General features: G+C 50.2%; 1 protein-coding gene across 1 annotated transcript; it reads left to right on the top strand.

The window, feature by feature from the left end:
- Positions 1-5,252: 5,252 nt before the first annotated feature.
- On the top strand, positions 5,253-13,548 carry TTC16 (tetratricopeptide repeat domain 16). Its single transcript, XM_025182599.3, has 11 exons — positions 5,253-5,428; positions 6,542-6,632; positions 6,916-7,059; positions 8,292-8,392; positions 8,482-8,611; positions 9,508-9,722; positions 9,926-10,167; positions 11,539-11,680; positions 11,807-11,972; positions 12,820-12,962; positions 13,350-13,548. Exons 1-11 carry the CDS (start codon positions 5,262-5,264, stop codon positions 13,546-13,548), a joined length of 1,740 nt encoding a protein of 579 aa, XP_025038384.3. The 5' UTR covers positions 5,253-5,261.
- Positions 13,549-18,907: the final 5,359 nt, after the last annotated feature.

Here is an 18,907-nt window from a genome sequence, read left to right as displayed (position 1 = left end):
AGTGCACACAACAATAGAGAGCAGCCCGTCTCTACCAAGATCCAGCCCCCGATTTCTATAGCAAGTAGGGTTATATAGACAGTTCCGGCGTGTCATAGACTATTTACTTAAGCAACCCACCCCCCTTTGTTAGTTAGAAACTTCTAGTGTGGGTGCATACCTTGCCAACTATACAAGGTGGCCTTGATACATTAGCAACTTTCTTATTAAGACATGTCGAAGCAAAAACACGCTCCTCTCTGTTTAGGCGGCTAACAACTGATTGCTTTATTGATCAGTAAAGCAAAGTGAGCCAAACGTGGTCCCAGCAAAGTCGGGCCCAGTAAAGCTGCTAATACAATCAATCCTAGTATATTTATACCCTTAGCCAAACAGTCTGATGTCAGGGCATCCAATTACAGAAATCCTCAATTAAATTTGGAAAAACAAAGCCTTATCAACAAGATGGCGGACAGGTACGAGGGAGTACATCTCCTGTCCCAACCAGCCCAATTAGCACATACCAATAGCCCATCCTGTAGGCCTCTTCTCACGGGGTGACAGAAAGTTCACTCTGGTCTACGTGCTTGAAAGAAAAGCTGAAATGGTTTCTGATATACAAGATGGCTTCTAGCTAAATATGAAAATGGTTTCTACAGCTTCTACAGACAGAAGGCGAGTACCAGACAACGAGGAGACGGGGAGTTTTCTTATCAGTTTCTTAAGCAAGCTGTTCAGCTCAGCAAGTACAAAAATGCAGCTGTTCGCTTATCTCATGCCCTTGCTCAACTCATGTCTCAAATTTTGTTCAGGGACTACCCAGAACCCTTTGCTGACTCTTCTCCGTCTGTCTTAGCATAACCGCCCTAGGCCCAATTTTCTGTGGCCTAACAGTAGGAATCCAGTAGGGATGTGAAAGATTAACCGGTTAATTGGCAAGCATCATCTTTAATCGGTGATATTTAGCAGTTCTGATTAACCCCAGGGGGGCTGCCTCAGTCCTGTGGGGTCTACCACTGGCAGGGACTGCTCTGGCATCTGGAGCAGCCTGTCCATGGTATGGAAATGCAGGCAGATGCTGCTCAGGCTGGGATGGAGCGATTTCCCCCCCTCCCCCTCCCCCGTCTTCCTCCTTTAATCAGTTAACTGGTTAAACCAGTGGTCGCCAACCATTTAAGGTTGCCGGATACCAGGGGGTGTGGCCGTTCACCCACCGGGCGCCAGAGGGCAGGCCCCCCCCATAGCCGCGTGCCCGGGGCCAGTGCCCCCCCCAAGCGCCGCGTGCCCGAGGCCGGCGCTCCCCTCATGCGCCATGCACCCAGAGCGCGGGCGACTAATCCGCGGCACTCCTGGGGCCAGCACTCATTGTGTGCCCAGGGCGCACGATGTTGGGGACCACTGGGTTAAACTGTGTTTAACCAATTAAATGGGATTTTACATCCCTAGCATCTGAGTGTTAAGACTGTTGGATTCTGTTGTTTGAGACTCCTCATCGCTTTTGCAGATTCAGACTAACAGGGCTACCCCTCTGATACTTTGTGCTTCAGTTTCCCTAACAAGTTAGATGTAAAATTAGGCTTAATTCACAATAATATTTAAACAAAATTGAATTTTTATGGGTATGTTCAACCAAGCATCTTAATGACATATGAAATTTGCCCAAACCCACTGTCATAGGAAATTATTCTGCTGTTTCATAGGTAAAATGAGTCATACAGTGATTAAATGACTTGCCCAAGGTCACACCGAAAATCTGGGGTAAAACCAAGTCGACCCTGGAAATCTGGATGCCATAACCACATCTGCAACTCATTTTGAGATCCTTGGACGGAAGATACTAGAAGAACACAAACTATTAAGAGGATTTTAGCAGGCTGCGCCCCCTGCTTGCTATGCTCACTAACTGCCCTCTTGGACAGGGAGGGCCCAGGCTGCCCAGGCCCTGGCTTTTTTCCCTACCCCGGCCAGCCAGGCAAGGCCTCTCCCAGGGCTGAGGTGGACCCAGCTCTGTGCCCGGCTGCCAGGAGGTGGGCTGGGCTGAGACTGAACTGGGCCCTGTTCTCCCCCCAGCCACTGGGTGGGGCCGGGCCAAGGCCGTTCCAGGCCCAGCATTCCCCTGGACTGCCAGGAAGGGGTAGCTGGGCTGAGACTGTGCCAGCCGAGCTCTGCCCCAGCTACCAGGAGGGTCTGTGCTAGGGTCAGTCTCCTCCTCTGCCACGAGGGTGGGCTGGGCTGAGGCCCGGCCAGTAGCCTCCCCAGGAATTGAAATTGGGGGGTGTTTGAATTTACAAGGGGGAGTGTCAGGGCTGATGAGGGGTGACACCATGAGGGTGAAGGTGGGCTGTATGGCACCATAGTTCACAAAACTGTGTGGGGGGGTGCAGGTTGGGGAAATTCAGGGAAATCCCTAGGCCCAGCAGCTACTGCTCTCTGCAGCTGCTGGGGAGGGCTGGGATGGGGGCCGCAGGCATCCACACTCCCTACGTGGGCCCTGGGGAGGGCCAAACTGGGAGTGTGTGCGGCTTAGCTCCCGTGGATGCAGAGTGATGTGATGATGTCACTGTTAGCCTACAGGACATTTTTTAAAATATATGTGTAGAGAGAAATATTCTTGAACTCTCATTACTGAGTTATTAACAAAGTTACCTTGAAAATTCTTTACAGCTACTGCTATGTAATGTTTCCACTGGTGGTAGCTGTTCTGGTGATAGCCGTGATGAAAAATTATAAAGAAACTTCAAGACTTACCGGCATTGCTCAAGTCCTTCAGAACATGGAGCTGAGGGTGTGTGGAGGGTGTAAGAGTCAGGGCAGGGGCTTAGGTGATGTGAGGGGCTCAGGGCAGGAGACTAGGGATTTGGGGGGTCCAGGAGTCAGGATTTGGGGTGAGGAGGGACTCAGGACAGAGGATGGGGGTGCACGAGTCAGAGCAGAGGGTGAGTGTGCAGGAGTCAGGGCAAAGGTGGAAGGTGTGCGAGGCTCAGAGCAGGAGGTGGAGGTGCCTGCCAGCTTCTCCTTAGGGCTGGCCCAGGGCTGCCGGAGTTGCACAGCCCATCTGGGACTGCACACCAGGGGTGGCTAGGATGGTGAGTGCCATGTTGGCCAGCTAATGGCTGCTTCCCAGGACAGGCTGGGGTAATGGAGGCTCTACTGCAGGCCAGCAGGTGTTCCTGGGGCTGGGGCACTTGCCTCCTTGAGGTCATTCTGGGGGACATAACTGTCCCCTGTGCTTGCTCTCCCCCTGAGGTCATTCATGAATATAACCGTCCCTGCTATCACACCCCTACCTTTCCATTTGATGAGAAATAGTCTAATTTCACACATCCCATTGTCCTGGCACAACCAAACCCTGACCTTGCTTTAAGTTATGATAAGAGGAAGTTACATACCAAATTTGGTGGTCTCAGTGCACTATTTAGGAGGACTTCTTGAACAAACAAACACTCAGACAGATGCACAAACTCTTTCAAATATCTAGTAGAAGATAACAGGATGCTGTAGACATAGAACTAGTCTAAATGGACCGTCAACTGCCATCCTTTTTATCTAAGGTATTTATACAGCCCCCATTACCATAGTACCTCAGCACCTCACAACCTTTAATATATTTACTTACCAGCATTTTACAAAGGGTCAATAAGCTCCAGTGTTGGTGAAAACACAAGTCTAGACAAGATTCAGAGTTGGCAGCTCTTGTGATTTTATTGTGCTATGATTTTTGTGTTTCTCTTAAAGCTCCAACTGCCTGAGTCAGGTTATTACCTGAGAATTTTGGTGAAAAAAGTAACTTTCTAGCACTTGAGAGCTGGGGAGGAAAGCTTAAAAACTTGACCACTTAATGGCTCCAAACCAGAAGGCAAATAAAAATAATCCCAAATATATTAATATTAGTATCTGTTAATATTTAAATAAGTTTCATAAATTGGGGGCTGTCTTGCAATATTTAAATGTTTGCATTGGCAATGCAACCAGACTCCTGGGCTGTGTCTAGACTGGCCAGTTTTTCCGGAAAATCAGCCGCTTTTCCGGAAAAACTTGCCAGCTGTCTACACTGGCCGCTTGAATTTCCGCAAAAGCACTGACTTCCTACTGTAAGAAATCAGTGCTTCTTGCGAAAATACTATTCTGCTCCCGTTCAGGCAAAAGTCCCTTTTGCACAAAGCTTTTGCGCAAAAGGGCCAGTGTAGACAGCTCAGATTTGTTTTCCGCAAAAAAACCCCGATTGCGAAAATGGCAATCAGGGCTTTTTTGCGGAAAAGCGTGTCTAGATTGGCACGGACGCTTTTCCACAAAAAGTGCTTTTGCGGAAAAGCATCCATGCCAATCTAGACGCTCTGTTCCGAAAATGCTTTTAACGGAAAACTTTTCAGTTAAAAGCATTTCCGGAAAATCATTCCAATCTAGACGCAGCCCTGATGTTTAACATCATGTATCTAATCTGGCTCAGAACCCAGCGGATAGAGGAGGGTGACCAGATAGTGTGAAAAATCGGGACACTTTTTTGGGAGGATGGCATATAGTTCCCTCTATAAGACAAAGCCCCTATTATTTGGATGTTGGTCACCAGGGCTCTGGACATCAATGGAGCTGCTCTGGTGGAAAACTAGTGCAAGGAGGCTGGGGAGTCCTGGCCCTCATCAGACAAACCCATCTGCTCAGGGTTCACCTTCCTTTGTTACCCAGCTGGCTGCAGTTTGATGAGGGACAGAGATTTTGCCCATCAGCCCAGTAAGTGACCTCGGGAGCCCTGCCCCTCCCTCGCAGACTGGGCTCACAAAGGGCCATGCCAGCACAGCAGGGATCCAGCTCTGGAACCTTCTCACTCTGGGCCCACCCCTCGGCCCTCTGCTGCCTGGATACCGCCTGCCTAGCAACCAGGGATGCGGCCACAGGGATGGCGGTGGCAGTGGTGCAGGCAGAGCCTGGGCAGCTGCAGGGGAATGAAGTGAGCACTGCTGGGCTGTGGGTCAGAGCCTGCATCAAAATGAGAGGGGATGGAGGGTGCCCAGCTGGGGTGGGTGGAGGGCAATTGGCTCAGAGTTGGAGAATGAGGGGCAGAGGGCACAGAGCTGGGGAGGCAGCAGGAGGAGAGGAACAGAGGGCAGAGTGGGGGGAAGGGTTTGGAGAATGCCAGGTGTAGAGCTGAGTGGGGTCAGAGAGAGATGAAACAAGTCAGAGATCACTGGGGACTAGCGCTGTGGGGAGGCAGTCAGGGGCAGAGATCCTGGCAGGGGGTGGGGAGAAAGAGTGACCAGGAGCCCCTCTCGCTGCAGGGACTGGAGATGAAAATGGAGCCGAAAGGGCTGTTCCCAACTGCTGTGTTCAAAGAGAAGCTCCGGGAGATATCCCTGCGACGGATCTTCGGGACCAGTCAGATTTTGCGAAACCTCGAGGACCCCAGCGGAGTGAAGTCCCCAAAAGTGATTTTGCAGAACAAGATAAAGGAGCAGTGAGTGCCCAGCAGACACTTCACACATTTTCACGCTTACACACACCTGGTTTCTTGTCCATGTCTTGCAAGGGGGCAGGGAATCAAACTTAAAAAAAACTTACTTAGTGCTGGTTCCAGATCCTGGAATGAGTCCTGGGGATTGATGTCCAGTTTATCCACAAAACAGGTAGAGTAAGGGCTATAGCTTCCCATGCCTGGCCACTGTGCCTTCATCCTGCTCTGTAGGGGCATGAGGCATGGCCAGGCTGCACAGCTGCTTGGCCCATGATATCTCCATTGAGATTGCCAGTTAGGACTAGCAACAGCCTACTGTAGGATTACCCCGTCCTCTAGGAACTGAACTGAGACCCAGCAATGGAAGATGAGGATTTTCCAGAAATGCATGTTGTGCTGACTCCTGGGTAATTTTCTGAAATTGGAAGCAGACTGTCTGGAGTTGAGTTATCCATCCATCTGCCGGTTGGAAGATTGTCTGATGTTTCACTATGCTGACTGCCCCTGGATTTCCTCACCTCAGGACAGGCAGAGGAAGGATAATCACCTGTACCCATTTAAGAAGAATAACATTTAGTAAAATCATAGGTCCTCTAATCTCCAGGCCAAACTCTCAGCTCTATATGGTGAGGCCACCAAACAACCATCAGATGGCTTCTATCACTACCAAGCTGAGGAGAATATGAGCTTGTGATCTAGAGATGATAGTATCTTTATCCCATTACTAGTGTCTATTGGTTGTCCCCAGTTCCTGCATTTCAGAATCTGTTCTCCCTGAACTTATGGGGTCACCAGAGTCCACTGCAGAATCGGTAGGTAAGCAATGCTGGTCAAGCAGAGCTGTGGTCCTGCAACTTCTTGATCAGCACACAGGCTAGTGTGCTTATAGAGACAGTCACCCTCTTTTTTACTACCTTCCACCCAAAGTTCTCCACCTGTTTAACAAACAATTAATTAAGCCTCATATCACCCTTGCAGATATACACATTATCTCCAATTTACAGGTGGAGAAACTGAGTCAGTGCTTTCATAGGTCTGTGACTGTCACAGGGGCTGTGCTGCAGGGAGGGAAAATGTGCTTCTGCATAAGCTCACAATGTTGTCTTCGCATCACAGCTGTCAGCGAGGGAAGGAGTTCTTCTCCCAAGGCGAGTGGGAGAAAGCTGTCATTTGCTACTCCAAAGCCATTAACCTGGACCCTCAACAGGTAAGGGGGAATGCAGAGCAGGCATAGTTAGGTGAAGGTAAAGCCCACCTTGCATGGCATGTGGAAATAGAGTCCTTCAGCAGGGAGGACAAAGCTTATAATGTTGCATTTCTAAGATTATCAAATGAAGAACGTCATTGGGGAGATGAATGTTGGCATATATTAGAATCTGTTTGGGTGGGATTGCTGTGTTGTCTCAAAGAACTGTTTTCAACATGTCCAGATACAGGATAAGGAAGAAAGTTATTCTCAAGGCCTGAGGAATGTCTGGGTGCATTTGCAGGTGGAGTTCTATGTACAGAAGGCAGAAGCCTTTCTCCAGCTGTGTGATTTCCAGTCTGCTGTGTTGAACCTTAGAAAGGCCTATACCTTGTCCTCTGCGAAGGAAGAATATATAGTGCGCATGGCCTTCATTCTTTACCTGCAGGTGAGGGGTACAGAAAATCCCCTATTGGCAGGCATCAGCTTTTCCTTATCCCAGCCACAGCTTTCCTTGATTTCTCAAGCTCTGCATTAGAACACAGTGTCTAGTGACTGATCTTTGACCTTGAGGGAAATTTGGAGATGCTACTTGAGATGGAAGTCAACATGATCTTGGATTTTCAAGGGAGGGTCATTTGTGCATATTCATATTAGGGATGTTAAACAGTTAATTGAATAGTCCAATAACCTCATAAATTTTTATCGGTTAGTCAACTATTCTATAGTCCTCAGGGGTAGGGCTAACAGCCAGTGCATTCCAGCCTCACTCCCAAGGAGTTCCCTGCCAATCCGCATGAGGTGCCAGGTGGGAGCTGGTCTGTGAGGAGAGCCAGTTTAAAAACCAGCTCCCTTCATGGACTGACTGCCTGTTGCCCTGTGCTGCTGCCTCTGATACAGAGGCAGCAGCGCAGGATGGCAGCAGCTCATGTCCGGGGTGGGAGGAAGGAAATGAATGTAGTCTATAGCATTAACCTATAAGCTTTTGCTCATCAGATAATTGGTTAATCGACTATACTGTTACATCCCGAATTCATATTTGGGGGCAGGATATTCAGTCCAATGATTCCTCTCTGAAAGGTTTCATGTTTCTATTGTTCATAGTCATGGCTAGACTGCTGGGCCTCTTAACATGTTAAATTATTTGCAGCACAGAATGAACCAAAGGTCCCATCTGGGGTTCATGCAAGCTCAGCGCTCTCCAGGTAGGAGGAAGTGGTATTTAGTGCAGTTGCATCTCCATTTGAGCAGCACTTCTGTCCTGGGATTGGATGGAGACACAGAGAGGGCATGTCTACACTATAGGACAAAGTTGAATTAAGATACGCAACTTCAGCTACATTATTTGTGTAGCTGAAGTCGAAGACCCTTAACTTGGCTTTTGTCACTGTCTACACTGCAGGAAATCGAAGGGACAACATTCTTCCTTCAACTTCTCTTACTCCTTGTGAAAGCAGGGTTACCAGCATTGACCGGAGTGCCCCTTTCACTCTGAATTAGCTGTCTTAACTAGACTGCTAATTCAAACCCTGGAAGATAGATAACAGCAGCTTCAATCTTCCTCTGTGGTGTAGACGTATCCAGAGAGAGAGAGAGAAAATGCTGTTTCTTTCATTAATCTGGAGCAGTGGGCAGGTGGCCTGTCAGACTGATTCTGTGCTGTGTGATTTGAACTTGCAGGGCCAATGTCTGCTTGACCAAGAGGTCTATTGGGATGCTTTGGACTCCTTCATTCGAGCCTCAGAGTTGCAGCCCAAAAACTCAGTCTATCGGAGGAAGAGGTAAACTGGGATTTGCAATAGGGAATATCTTTATCCTAGCTCCTCTAACATGTATTCTCCAATGTTACTCTATTTCCTTCTCTTTCTAGCATCACCTGTCTTGCTGCTCTGAACAGATTCAGTGACTGTTTTCGGCTTGTCAATGAAGAGCTAGCTCAGGATTCAAAGAACCCAGATCTATACATCCTGAGAGCCAGGCTGCATGAGCAATTCTGTCAGGTAGGGCACCTGCTCTGCCCAGGGTGTGCTGGCTGCAGGGAATTGTCACAGAACAGTTATTCTTGTCCCCATGTGGCCTGTAGACAGGGTTCTCAATCTGCATGATCAACATGTCCAACCCTTGCTCGGTGAATTAATATATAAGTAATGGAGAGCAACAGCACATGTGCAAGGCTGCATATGCATTTCATATGGAATTGCTGCCTAAGGACAGAAAAGAACTAATCTGTTCTGTGATTAGGATAAAGCATCAAACTGGTTGATCCTAAACCTTTCCAGTGACTCTCACTCCTTTTAGGAAACTGATTGTTTCTCTCCCTACTAAATGCCAGCTTTCTGGGCTGTGGGATTCCACACCCTCTGGGGGTAGGGCTCTTACCTTCCCCTCCCATTTGGCTGTGGAATCCCACTCCATTTAGGAGCCTTCTTCCTCCTTGGTCTAGAGAAAGCAGGCAGAGAGATGGAAGCAGAGCACCACTCTGTGGACAGTAGACCTTTCTTTTATGGGAGTTCACGTTTCTTGGCCCAGCAGAAATGAGGTGCCTTTGACTCTGAGGAGCTGTAACTGGAGATCTTACTTCTATTTTGTGTTTCCCGTTAGAAACAGGACTCCATCCTCTTGCCCTGCACCTGCAGGAACAACCGGTGCTGTAGGTTAGAAACTGGGGTATGAATGACAGAATTCTGCAGCATGCACTGAGCCTCCTGTTTGTCAACTTCTCCACTTTCTGCCCAGGCTAAGTGTCAGGAGATCTGGGTTTTCTAGGCTCAGCTCTGCCACTGATGCAGTATGTGGCCTTGGGCAAATATGTGTCTCCATTCCCTGCAAAATGGGGATAGTGATGCTGAGCTCTCCTTTGCTTGAGAAAAGTGCAAGGCCTAACCTCTGTTTCCAGGCTACCTTGTGTTACCAGGACGTCCAGGAGGCCATTGCTTTGCAGCCCCAGCACAAAGAAGCTCGGATTCTAATGCAGAGGCTGCTGAAACGAGCACAGAAAGCCAAGAACCAGGCTATAAATAAGGCCTTGAAGGGAAACCTGAAGGATGCCCTGCTCAGAATCACTTTTGCCATAGAGAATAATCCCTTCGATGCAGGGTACTTCATCTTCAGGTGAGACCCCCATTCCCTCCAACCGCTACTGAGATGGCTTGCGTGCACATCTGTGACCCTGTGAAGGGAGTGGGAGTCTGTACCAGCATCTGGGTGCTGGTTTCAGATTCTCAACACACCTATCATTTTAATCCTCCTGAACCAGGAGTAAATCCTTGCCTTCCATGTCTTCCTGCTACTCTCTCTTCTGCCCCTCTTTGCAGAGGGACTCTACACAGAAGACTTAAGGACTTCAATGCAGCCATTGATGACTATATCAAGGCTGCAGAGCTCTGTGAAGAAGGGGGAGCTGAGGCCATGGAGGTGCAACAACAGCTCCTGCTCACATACAATGACTTTGCAGTGCACTGCTACTCTAAGGGCTCCTTTGAAGAAGCTGTGATGCTCCTCAACAAAGCGCTGAAAGGGGAGAAGAACGAGAAGGGACTCTATGTCAACAGAGGAGGTAGCAGGGCTCTTCCTGTGTGGCAACTGAGTCTGTGTGAGGGTATCCCTCTGTGGGCAGCTGTTCTCTGAGGTTCTCAGACGCAGCTTAGAGTTTATTCCTAAATGAACGTAAGAGTCAAACATTGAGAACCAGAAATGTTCTTTGGGATAAGGGAGTGTATGGGCAAGTGTGGTGACAGCACCGGAATTATATAGTTATGTCTGTAAACATGCACACATGAGGGGGGTATAGAATGCCTATCGCTAATCCCAGTGGGATGCAATCATGTTAAATCTCATAAATAAAGTATAGCCATTGCTAAGATGAGAGACCTCGAAGGGTGCCACAGATGGCATTTCCCACCCCCACCCCCCATGCTGTCTCCTGTACCAGGGAGGCAAGGGAGTCTGAGTAAGGAACTGAGAGCTAGGTCTCCTAGCTTCTGTCCCTAATTCTACACCCTGGAATGAATCAATCACTTAACTTCTCTGCACTCTGGTTTCCTCATTTTTAAAAGGTAAATGTACCATTGCATGGGAGGCGGGGTTAGTTAATGTTTATAATGATTATTGCTGACTCATGCCCGGTACCTGTGCTACTGAAAGCACCTTCTTTGGCTGGGCCTTCATATTGCATCTCATCCAACTTAGCGCCAGTAAAGATTCCATGAAATGTTTTGCACCAGTTGAGGTTGTCACCTTGTTAATTCCAAATTAGAAACTACATTCTGCTTCTCTAAAATCCCACTGTAGTTTGCTGATGGTGATGTTCCTCACTTGTCCTAATCTGCTACCTGCTGTTTCTAAGCACTGTGAGGATGTGTCTACACAGCACTCTAAACTTGAAATAAGATACACAATTTGCATCAATGCAAGTTGCATATTTTATTTTGATTGTATTTCGAAATAGCTTATTTCAAAATTTGGCACATCAACACAGCTCCAAATTTCAAAATAACATGCTATTTTGAGACATCCTTTAACCCTCATGGAACAAGGACTACAGGGATGCCAGAATAGCACACCCGTTATTTAGAAAAATATTTTGAAACAGGCACATTTAAAAGATGCAGGGTAGCTATTTTGGGATACTTTTGGTATCCCAAAAGAGCCCCACTAACTAGATATACCCTTAAACTACTGTTGCATTCCACACTACAGGTGGCAGCATTTTAGCTCTTCTGTGTCTAGAGTGCATTTGGGATCTTCAGGGTAGGCATCACTGTAGACACGTTATTGTAGCATATGTTTATAGTCTTAGGGAAATCTGAAGAGAGCAAATAGGACAGCATCAATTACTGGCCTTTGCATCAGTGATAACATGCTAAAACACTCAAATACCAACCTCAGCTTGCTGTTTGCTAAAGTAATCTGTATTGCTTCACTTCAGATTGCCTCTTTAGGCTGGGAGAACTAACCTTTGCCTTGGCGGATTATCAGCAGGCGCTGGAGTTAAGTCCAACAGACTTTAGTTTGCGAAGACGTGTTGGTATGTTGCTTGATGAGCTAGGATTGCAGGAACATAAGCAAAGGTATATTGGAATGGCTCTCTGCCATCTTATATCTAGTTGATAGACTTCTTATCCCACTGTAGCTCATGCTGCCTAGGGATTCTGTGCAGCTTACTCTTGTTTCCCTGCATCTTCTTTTTTCCCCAGAAAGTACCAACGGGCAGTGTACTGTTTCTCTGGTGCTATCGAGAGTAACCCTCGTGAGTCACACTATTACCTGCACCGGGCCAAGAGCCGCCTGTTCCTGCAGGATGTGATGAGTGCTAAGGAGGATGTGATCACAGTTCTGTTGCTGGACCCTGAAAATGAGGCGGTACTTCACTGACACCACTCCCTATATCAGATACCAAATAGTGAAAACCTGTGTCATCCTATAAACTTGGGTCCATGATCTGTGCGCCATCTCCTGGACACACACACTTACACTGACTGCAAGCTCCTTTGAACAGGCAGTCTTTAGTCTATGTCTGTAGTGCGCAATCCTGATTCAGGACCGAGGTTCCTTCACACTATGATGATACAGATAATGATTAGGGCTTGGAGCTTGCAGTGGTTATTTGCAAATGGCCTTTTTTTCCTGCTGCTTAGAAATCAGGAACTTATTTCTTGTAATGTTTTCAAGCTGCTCAGAGCATCAACCCTTCCCTGCAAGCCTTTGTGACTATCAGGAAACAAGACCAGGCCTTGAGTGGAAAAAATAAAACTTACACCCACCTACCATGCTATCTAGTGTTGAATATAAACTAATCCTTCGTTTTCCAGGAATTGCATTCTCCCCTCCACTCCAACAGGTTTTGCTGAATTAAATTTTCTTTAGAATTTAAAACCAGAATCCCTACTCTAACAAGATTTCATTTGGATTACAAATTACCACTGAGGCTCATGCCTCAAGACTGTAATACTCTGGTCTGGTTCGGGTGGTTGGATTTGGGGTACGATGACTCTTGGTTTGGGCTAGATAGGTCAAACGAGATAATCTGGTGGTCTCTTTTAGCCATAATGCTAGGACTATCTTTTTAATGTAATTTATGCAAGTGTTTGGCTGCTCTAATGAGAGTTGCACAGTTTAATCCTTGCAACCTTTTCTGATAATAGAAGGCAGAACCTTTTCCTTCAGCATACAGTTTGCCAATTCAACTATGATCTCATTCCCTCTACAGGTCCTACCTGTTGTAACCAGCCTCTTTCCAGGACAGCCCATCCAGGATATTATTAGCAGTAAGATTGCTGAGGTTGCCAAAGCAATCTTGGAAAGAAAGATTCAAACCTGCCCCTATTTCAACAGCCCAGCTAAATTCAAATGGTATGGAGTAGGCAATGGGCACAGGTCAGCTAAAGTTTTTTTGGTGCTCTAAAAAATGCCTGATTAAAAAAAAAACCCAAAACACACATAAGCCTGATCACGTCCTGGCTCTAGTACTGTATTGTTAAATTATTCTTGGATTACGTAGGACAAACATGACCCAAGTCAGCTACAAATTTTTGCACTGATTTCAATGGGAACAGGAGCAACAGATTTATTCCAGAGTTTTTTGTCTTAAAAGGAAGGACAGTAGCTTGCCGTCTTTCCATACACTGTGAATCATGTCACAAGTACTAGATCACACACGTCTTGAGGGCATTTGTTCATGTATCACTTTTTGCAGCTGCTTTGCAAGGGAAGTTCTCTGCCTTCCATGTGCCCCTACAGGCCACCCAGAGCTCTGGAAGATGAACCAAAGGAACAAAGTGCTCCAACTGAAGAGCTTCAGCAGCCACAGAGTGCCCAGCAGAATTCAGAGAGCGTTCTCAGACCCTGTGCAACAGAACATGAACTGTATAAGCAGATAGATAGCTCCAGGAGGAACGTGAGCAAAGTAAGCGAAGCTGTCTTGGAGGCGAAACAGTGAGAGGCAGGAAAAGTCAGAGTACAAATACTGCTACAGCTGCATGTTAGAGACGGCTGCCTGGGTTACAGACACCAACCTGTGTTTCAATGCAAAGTAGGTGTGCTTAGTCACCTTTCCTGCTGCCTTGACTAATAAATATATTGCTTCTTTCTTCACTTCTAGCTCCTTCAGTTTCTTTTTTGGTGGGAGGGCACCTGTGGAGACACCCTTTCCTGCTGCTAGGTGTGAACCCAGCCACTGACCAAGCAGCTTAGGAACTGAGGTTCCAAATCAGAAAAGTCACTATTTACAGTCTCTGCTATACTGCAAGCAAATACCACAGGAGAATGCTGGATTAACAAGAAACTGGTAACATTGCTGCTTTAGAGATAAACATCTAAGGGAATGTTCCTGCATAGTGATAAGACTTGGATTTTGAAATGGCCAGGAAAGCAGACTAGCCCCAGACGAGCCATGCACTGAATGCAGGCTGAGCAGGAGAAATGCTTTGATTAGGATTAACACCTGTGGCTTAAGAGCTTTTCCGTTAAAAGTATTTCCGCAAAAGCGCATCTAGATTGGTCTCGGAGTTATTGTTATAACGATGCGCTTTTGCGCAAAAGCAGAAGCCTGGAACCATTTTGAAGAGGGCAAAAGGGCACCAGCCCTTTCTGGGGGTGGGGGCTGGGGCTCCTTTGAGACACCTGCTTAAAGGGATCTCCCTGGACAGCCGTTTCTCTCCTGCTGCGTGCTTTGGGACCTCTTGCAGGGACTGAGAGCCGTAGCAGTTTTGGTGGTTGCCCTCTGCCTTTTTGGACACCACTGCCTTTTGCCTTTTAGTGCCTTTGCCTGTTTTTTTTCCCCCATCTCCCTTGTTTTGTCTGCCATGGAGCCAGGGGTGGCCATGTGCCTGCTCTGGCCCCTTCCGGCCATTTTGGAGTGCCTGCAGCTGGTGCTCCAGGCTGCTGCCCCCCTTTTCCAGGACCTGGAGGTGCAGATCGCTTTGGACTCCCTCTCCAGGGAGGCCATGGCATCCCTGTGGCATCCCCACCCCAGGGTGGAGAGGCCACTGTGGAGACTGGACACCAGTACAGACTGGTGGGACCGGCTGGTCCTGGGGCAATGGGATGACCAGCAATAGCTCCAGAACTTTCGCATGCAAAAGCAGATGTTCCTGGAGCTGTGTGCCTGGCTCGCCCCTGCGCTCCAGAGAACCACCACCCGGCTGCGGGCACCCATCCCCGTCAACAAGAGGGTCGCCATCGCAGCCTGGAAGCTGGCCACCCTGGACAGCTACCAATTGGTGGCACACCAGTTTGGGGTGGGCAGATCCACCGTCGGTGTCGTCATGATGGAAGTAAGTCCTAGGGGAAGTGGGGTGGGTGCTGCACGCCATGTCCAGGGGCAGCCAAGACTCCAGGCTAGGTCACCCAGGGGTTTGAGCCGTCCCTCCCTTCCATAGGCCTGCTGGTGCGGGGGGGGGGAGAAGCGTGTGTGTGTGTGCACGCGCATGAGCACAGAGGGCATCACGAGGGGGGGGACCAAGGGAGCGCACACTCACCCTGCCTTATGTGACGTGTTCCCGTTTGCACCCATTTGCAGGTCGTCCACGCCATCAACGACGTCCTGCTCCCAAGAGTCATCCACCTCCGCGACGTGAACGCTACGGTGGCCGGCTTCGCTGCCCTTGGGTTCCCCAACTGCGGGGGAGCCCTGGATGCAACCCACATCCCCGTCTGGGCCCCGGAGCATTGAGTGGCCCATTTTATGAACAGGAATGGGTACTGCTTGATCGTACTCCAGGCCCTCATGGACCACCGTGGCCACTTCCTGGATGTTTATACGGGCTGGTCTGGCAGGGCACATGACTCCCGCATACTACAGAATGCTGGTCTGTTTCGCAGGCGGGCACCTACTTCCCCCAGCGGGAGTTTACTATCAGGGATGTGCCTATGCCCATCTGTGTCATCAGGGACACAGCCTACCCCCTGCTGCCCTGGCTAATGCAGCCCTACACGGGGCAGCCGGACCAGAACCGGGCCCAGCTCAACGACCACTTCAACAGGGCCCACAATCAAGTGGAGTGTGCCTTCGGCCACTTGAAAGCCCGCTTCCAGTGTTTGCTCACCCGTCTCGAGATGGGTGAGCGGAATGCCACGGAGGTAGTGGCTGCGTGCTCCACAATCTTGTGTAGTGGAGAGGCCTTCTTCCCTGCATGGATGGCAGCCGAGGGCCAGGCCTATGAACAGCCCCGCACAGCTGCCATTTGCCAGGCGCACCAGGATGGGGTGCGCATCCGGGAGGCCCTGATGGACATGTTCTCCCAGGCCCCATAGTAGAGTTGCCTCAGTGTCCCTTTACAACTCCCTCCCCTCTCAAACACCAAACACTGTTTTTCTTGAACACAAAAACTTTCTTTGTTTTATTTACAATGGGGAGAGGGGAGACCTTGAACTGGGAGGGGTGGCCCCTGCAACCGCTCCTGCGGGGGCAGACCTGCACATGGGGGGCAGGCCACGTCGGGGCTGGCTGCACGGGGAGGTGGGCAGAAGAGGCCGGAGCAGGAGGGACAGGGACAGGAGCAGTGCTAGGGGATGGATGGCGGGTGCATGGGGCAAGGCCATGCCATAACGGATGGCATGGCCAATGTGTGCAGTGAGGGTGGCGATTGAATCCGCCATGCGGACGCACTGGGCCTGGAAGGAGCCCCAGGCCTCCTGGCGCCACTGCACGTCCACCTCCACGCGCCGAGTGATGGCTGCCTCGACACGCTCAATGGCCTGCACGTGGCGCCGAAGGAGCTGGACCTGGTGGCGGAGCCGCCGCCGTGGTGGTTGGGCGGCTGGGGGTGCTGCTGCTGCCGCTGCTGCAGAGCTAGAGAGTCCCCGGCTTGTGCTTGGTCCCACTGCAGGGAAGAGAAGAAAGGATGGGTCAGTCAGGCAGCCCAGTCACTGTCCCCACACCTCATGCCCTCCACCCCTGAGCCCAAGTGACCCCACAGTAGTGTGGCTTGGGCCCACTCAGTTACCCCCCTCCCCTCCATGTTGTATGTTTGCATGCTTGGAGGAGGGTCCTCCTCCATGTATTGGAACCACCGGTCTGTGTCCTGGCCCCTTGGAGGGTGGGAGGGTGCTTGTGTTGTATTAACCTGTGGAACTCCCTGCTGGTGGAGGCGGTGAGGCTTTGGGCCTCAATGGTGTTTGACAGGGAGTGAGATGAATCCCCACACAGTGCCTGGGAGCACATCTGGCAGACGTGGTCTGGGCTCTCAGATCCCCATCACGTGGGATGTCTCCTGGACGGAACCAGGAGAGTGACTGGGGAGTGCACCATCATTGCAGCAAAACTCAGGCAGCCCTAGGGCTGGCCAGAGCGCTTCCCCCCTCCCCCTCCCGCTATCCCTCACACACGTAGCCCAGGGACATGTGTGGCCGCAGTGGGGACTTCCCTCAGGGGGCCAGCCAAGGCACCAGGAGCAGGCGAGGGGCTCAGTGGGGGCCACGCTCACAGGCTGTGATGCTGCGGTTTTCCCAGGAGCAGCTGGCTGTGCCTCACAGCCAGGCATGGGACAGTGTGCCGTTCTGTGTGCTGCACCCTTGTGGAGGTGCGGGCTCTGGCCTGAGCCCCTGGGACTCTGGCTGGTTCCAGCCGGCATCCACCCTTCCCCCCGGTCCCGCCGGATGTGTGTGAGCAGCACGGTCACAGGCATGCCCTGAAGCTGTCTGCTGCGGCTACATGGTTGCATGTGCTGCATACTGCCTAATGTTACACAGCCTGTACAGCTCATGTGACCTGAGTGACATGCTCTCCCCCTCCCCTCTCTGGGCACCTGGCTCCCCGCCCTTGTGAGTGCAAAGTGCAACACTCACCAGTAGATCCTTCCCCGGCCTCCGAGGACACACAGGAGACGTCGGGGCTGCCGGAGGGGGCCTGCAAGGTGGCAGTGCTGGCCTCATCCTCCAACCTGCTGCTGGTGTCTTCTTCCCCCACCTCGGTGGTCCTGGTGACGGGGGGGGCGCATGCAGGTGTCCACAGGGACGTCCGGTCCCTGCGGTGCTGACTGGCCGGCCCAGGATGGCATGGAGCCGTCAGTAGTGGGGGCAGGTGTCGGCTCCTGCCCCCTGGTCCTCGCTGGCCCAGACACAGCCCCGGCGCAGTTCCTTAACTTTAGCCCAGACTTGCTCCAGGGTCTGAGCTGGATGGCCCTGCTGGGTGAGCGCCTGGGCCATGCGGGCAAAAAATGTCCACGTTCCGGCACCAGGAGCGGCTCTCATGCAGGGCCTCCTCCTCCTGCCAGAGGTCCAGGAGGGCTTCCAGCTCCCCCGACGACCAAGATGGGGCCCGTCTTTTTCTGGTCCTGGGGGCCTCCTGTACTGGGGGTGCAGGTGCCTGATCCCCCCCGGAGCTGCCATCGTGGTCTTGGGTGGCGTTGGGGACAGCAGGGGCCACGTGGCAGAGCTGTGGCCAGAGGTCCAAGAAGGGCTCCTGCCTCGTGACCTCAGCAGCCTGCGTCTGCTTTAAGGGGCTCGGGTTACCAGGAAATCCAGGAGCTGACTGTGGCTAGGAAGTCTCCAAACAGCCACTAGGGCTTTTTTCCGTTTAGCCTGCTTTTCCGCAAAACGTCTTAGCTGCCTGTCTACACTGGCCCTCTTGCAAAAAATCGTTTCTGCAAGAGGGCTTTTTCCTGAATGGGAGCGTCAAAGCATTTGTGCAAGAAGCACTGATTTCGGACAGTAGAACGTCAGTGCTCTTGTGCAAAATCAAGCGGCCAGTGTAGACAGCTGGCAAGTTTTTGCGCAAAAGCAAATCTTTTGCGCAAAGGCATATGCCAGTATAGATGCTCTCTTGCGCAAATACTTTTAAAAGAAAAACTTTTCCGTTAAAAGTATTTGCACGAAATCATGCCAGTCTAGATGCAGCCCTGGTGTATTGAAAGTCTGAAGCTATGCCTTATCCCTTCTACCTCAAACTCTCACCTTCATTGCTCTAATCCTTCTGCTGTGGTTTTAACTGTCTCCTGATCAACTCCTTGTGTTTTAAATGAAGGGCCATACATGACAGAGAAAACACATACGAATGCTCTCTTCTGTTTTAACTTGACAGAAAGCAGATGAGACTTCACAATTCCCAATACCAGTGACCCTCACTGAGGATACATGGTCCTGCTCATACCTGTATTTTTAAAAAAACAAAACAAAAAAGCACACTCCAGATAAAGACCACCACACGTTTGCCATCATCAGACACTAAATAGCTCTCCCTGTTCCAGCATGTGTTAGTTTTGTCACATCAGGCAGCCATTCCAATGCATTATGCAGGCTCAGCGGTATCTCCCTTTTAACATGTCACCTGGAATCCCAGCAAGTAACTGCTACTCATG

Source organism: Pelodiscus sinensis, chromosome 23 (assembly GCF_052426305.1).
Source record: "Pelodiscus sinensis isolate ZL-2025 chromosome 23, ASM5242630v1, whole genome shotgun sequence".
Lineage (NCBI taxonomy): Eukaryota > Metazoa > Chordata > Testudines > Trionychidae > Pelodiscus > Pelodiscus sinensis.
Note: the sequence above shows the minus strand (reverse complement) of the source record. Positions and strands in the feature narration are given on the sequence as shown.

Bases quoted from the DNA above. Each gene is read 5' to 3' on its own strand.
- TTC16 (XM_025182599.3), top strand. From the start codon at position 5,262: ATGAAAATGGAGCCGAAAGGGCTGTTCCCAACTGCTGTGTTCAAAGAG. The intron at 6,633-6,915 runs GTAAGGGGGAAT...GTGCATTTGCAG, and splicing joins TTAACCTGGACCCTCAACAG to GTGGAGTTCTATGTACAGAA. The intron at 10,168-11,538 runs GTAGCAGGGCTC...GCTTCACTTCAG, and splicing joins ACTCTATGTCAACAGAGGAG to ATTGCCTCTTTAGGCTGGGA.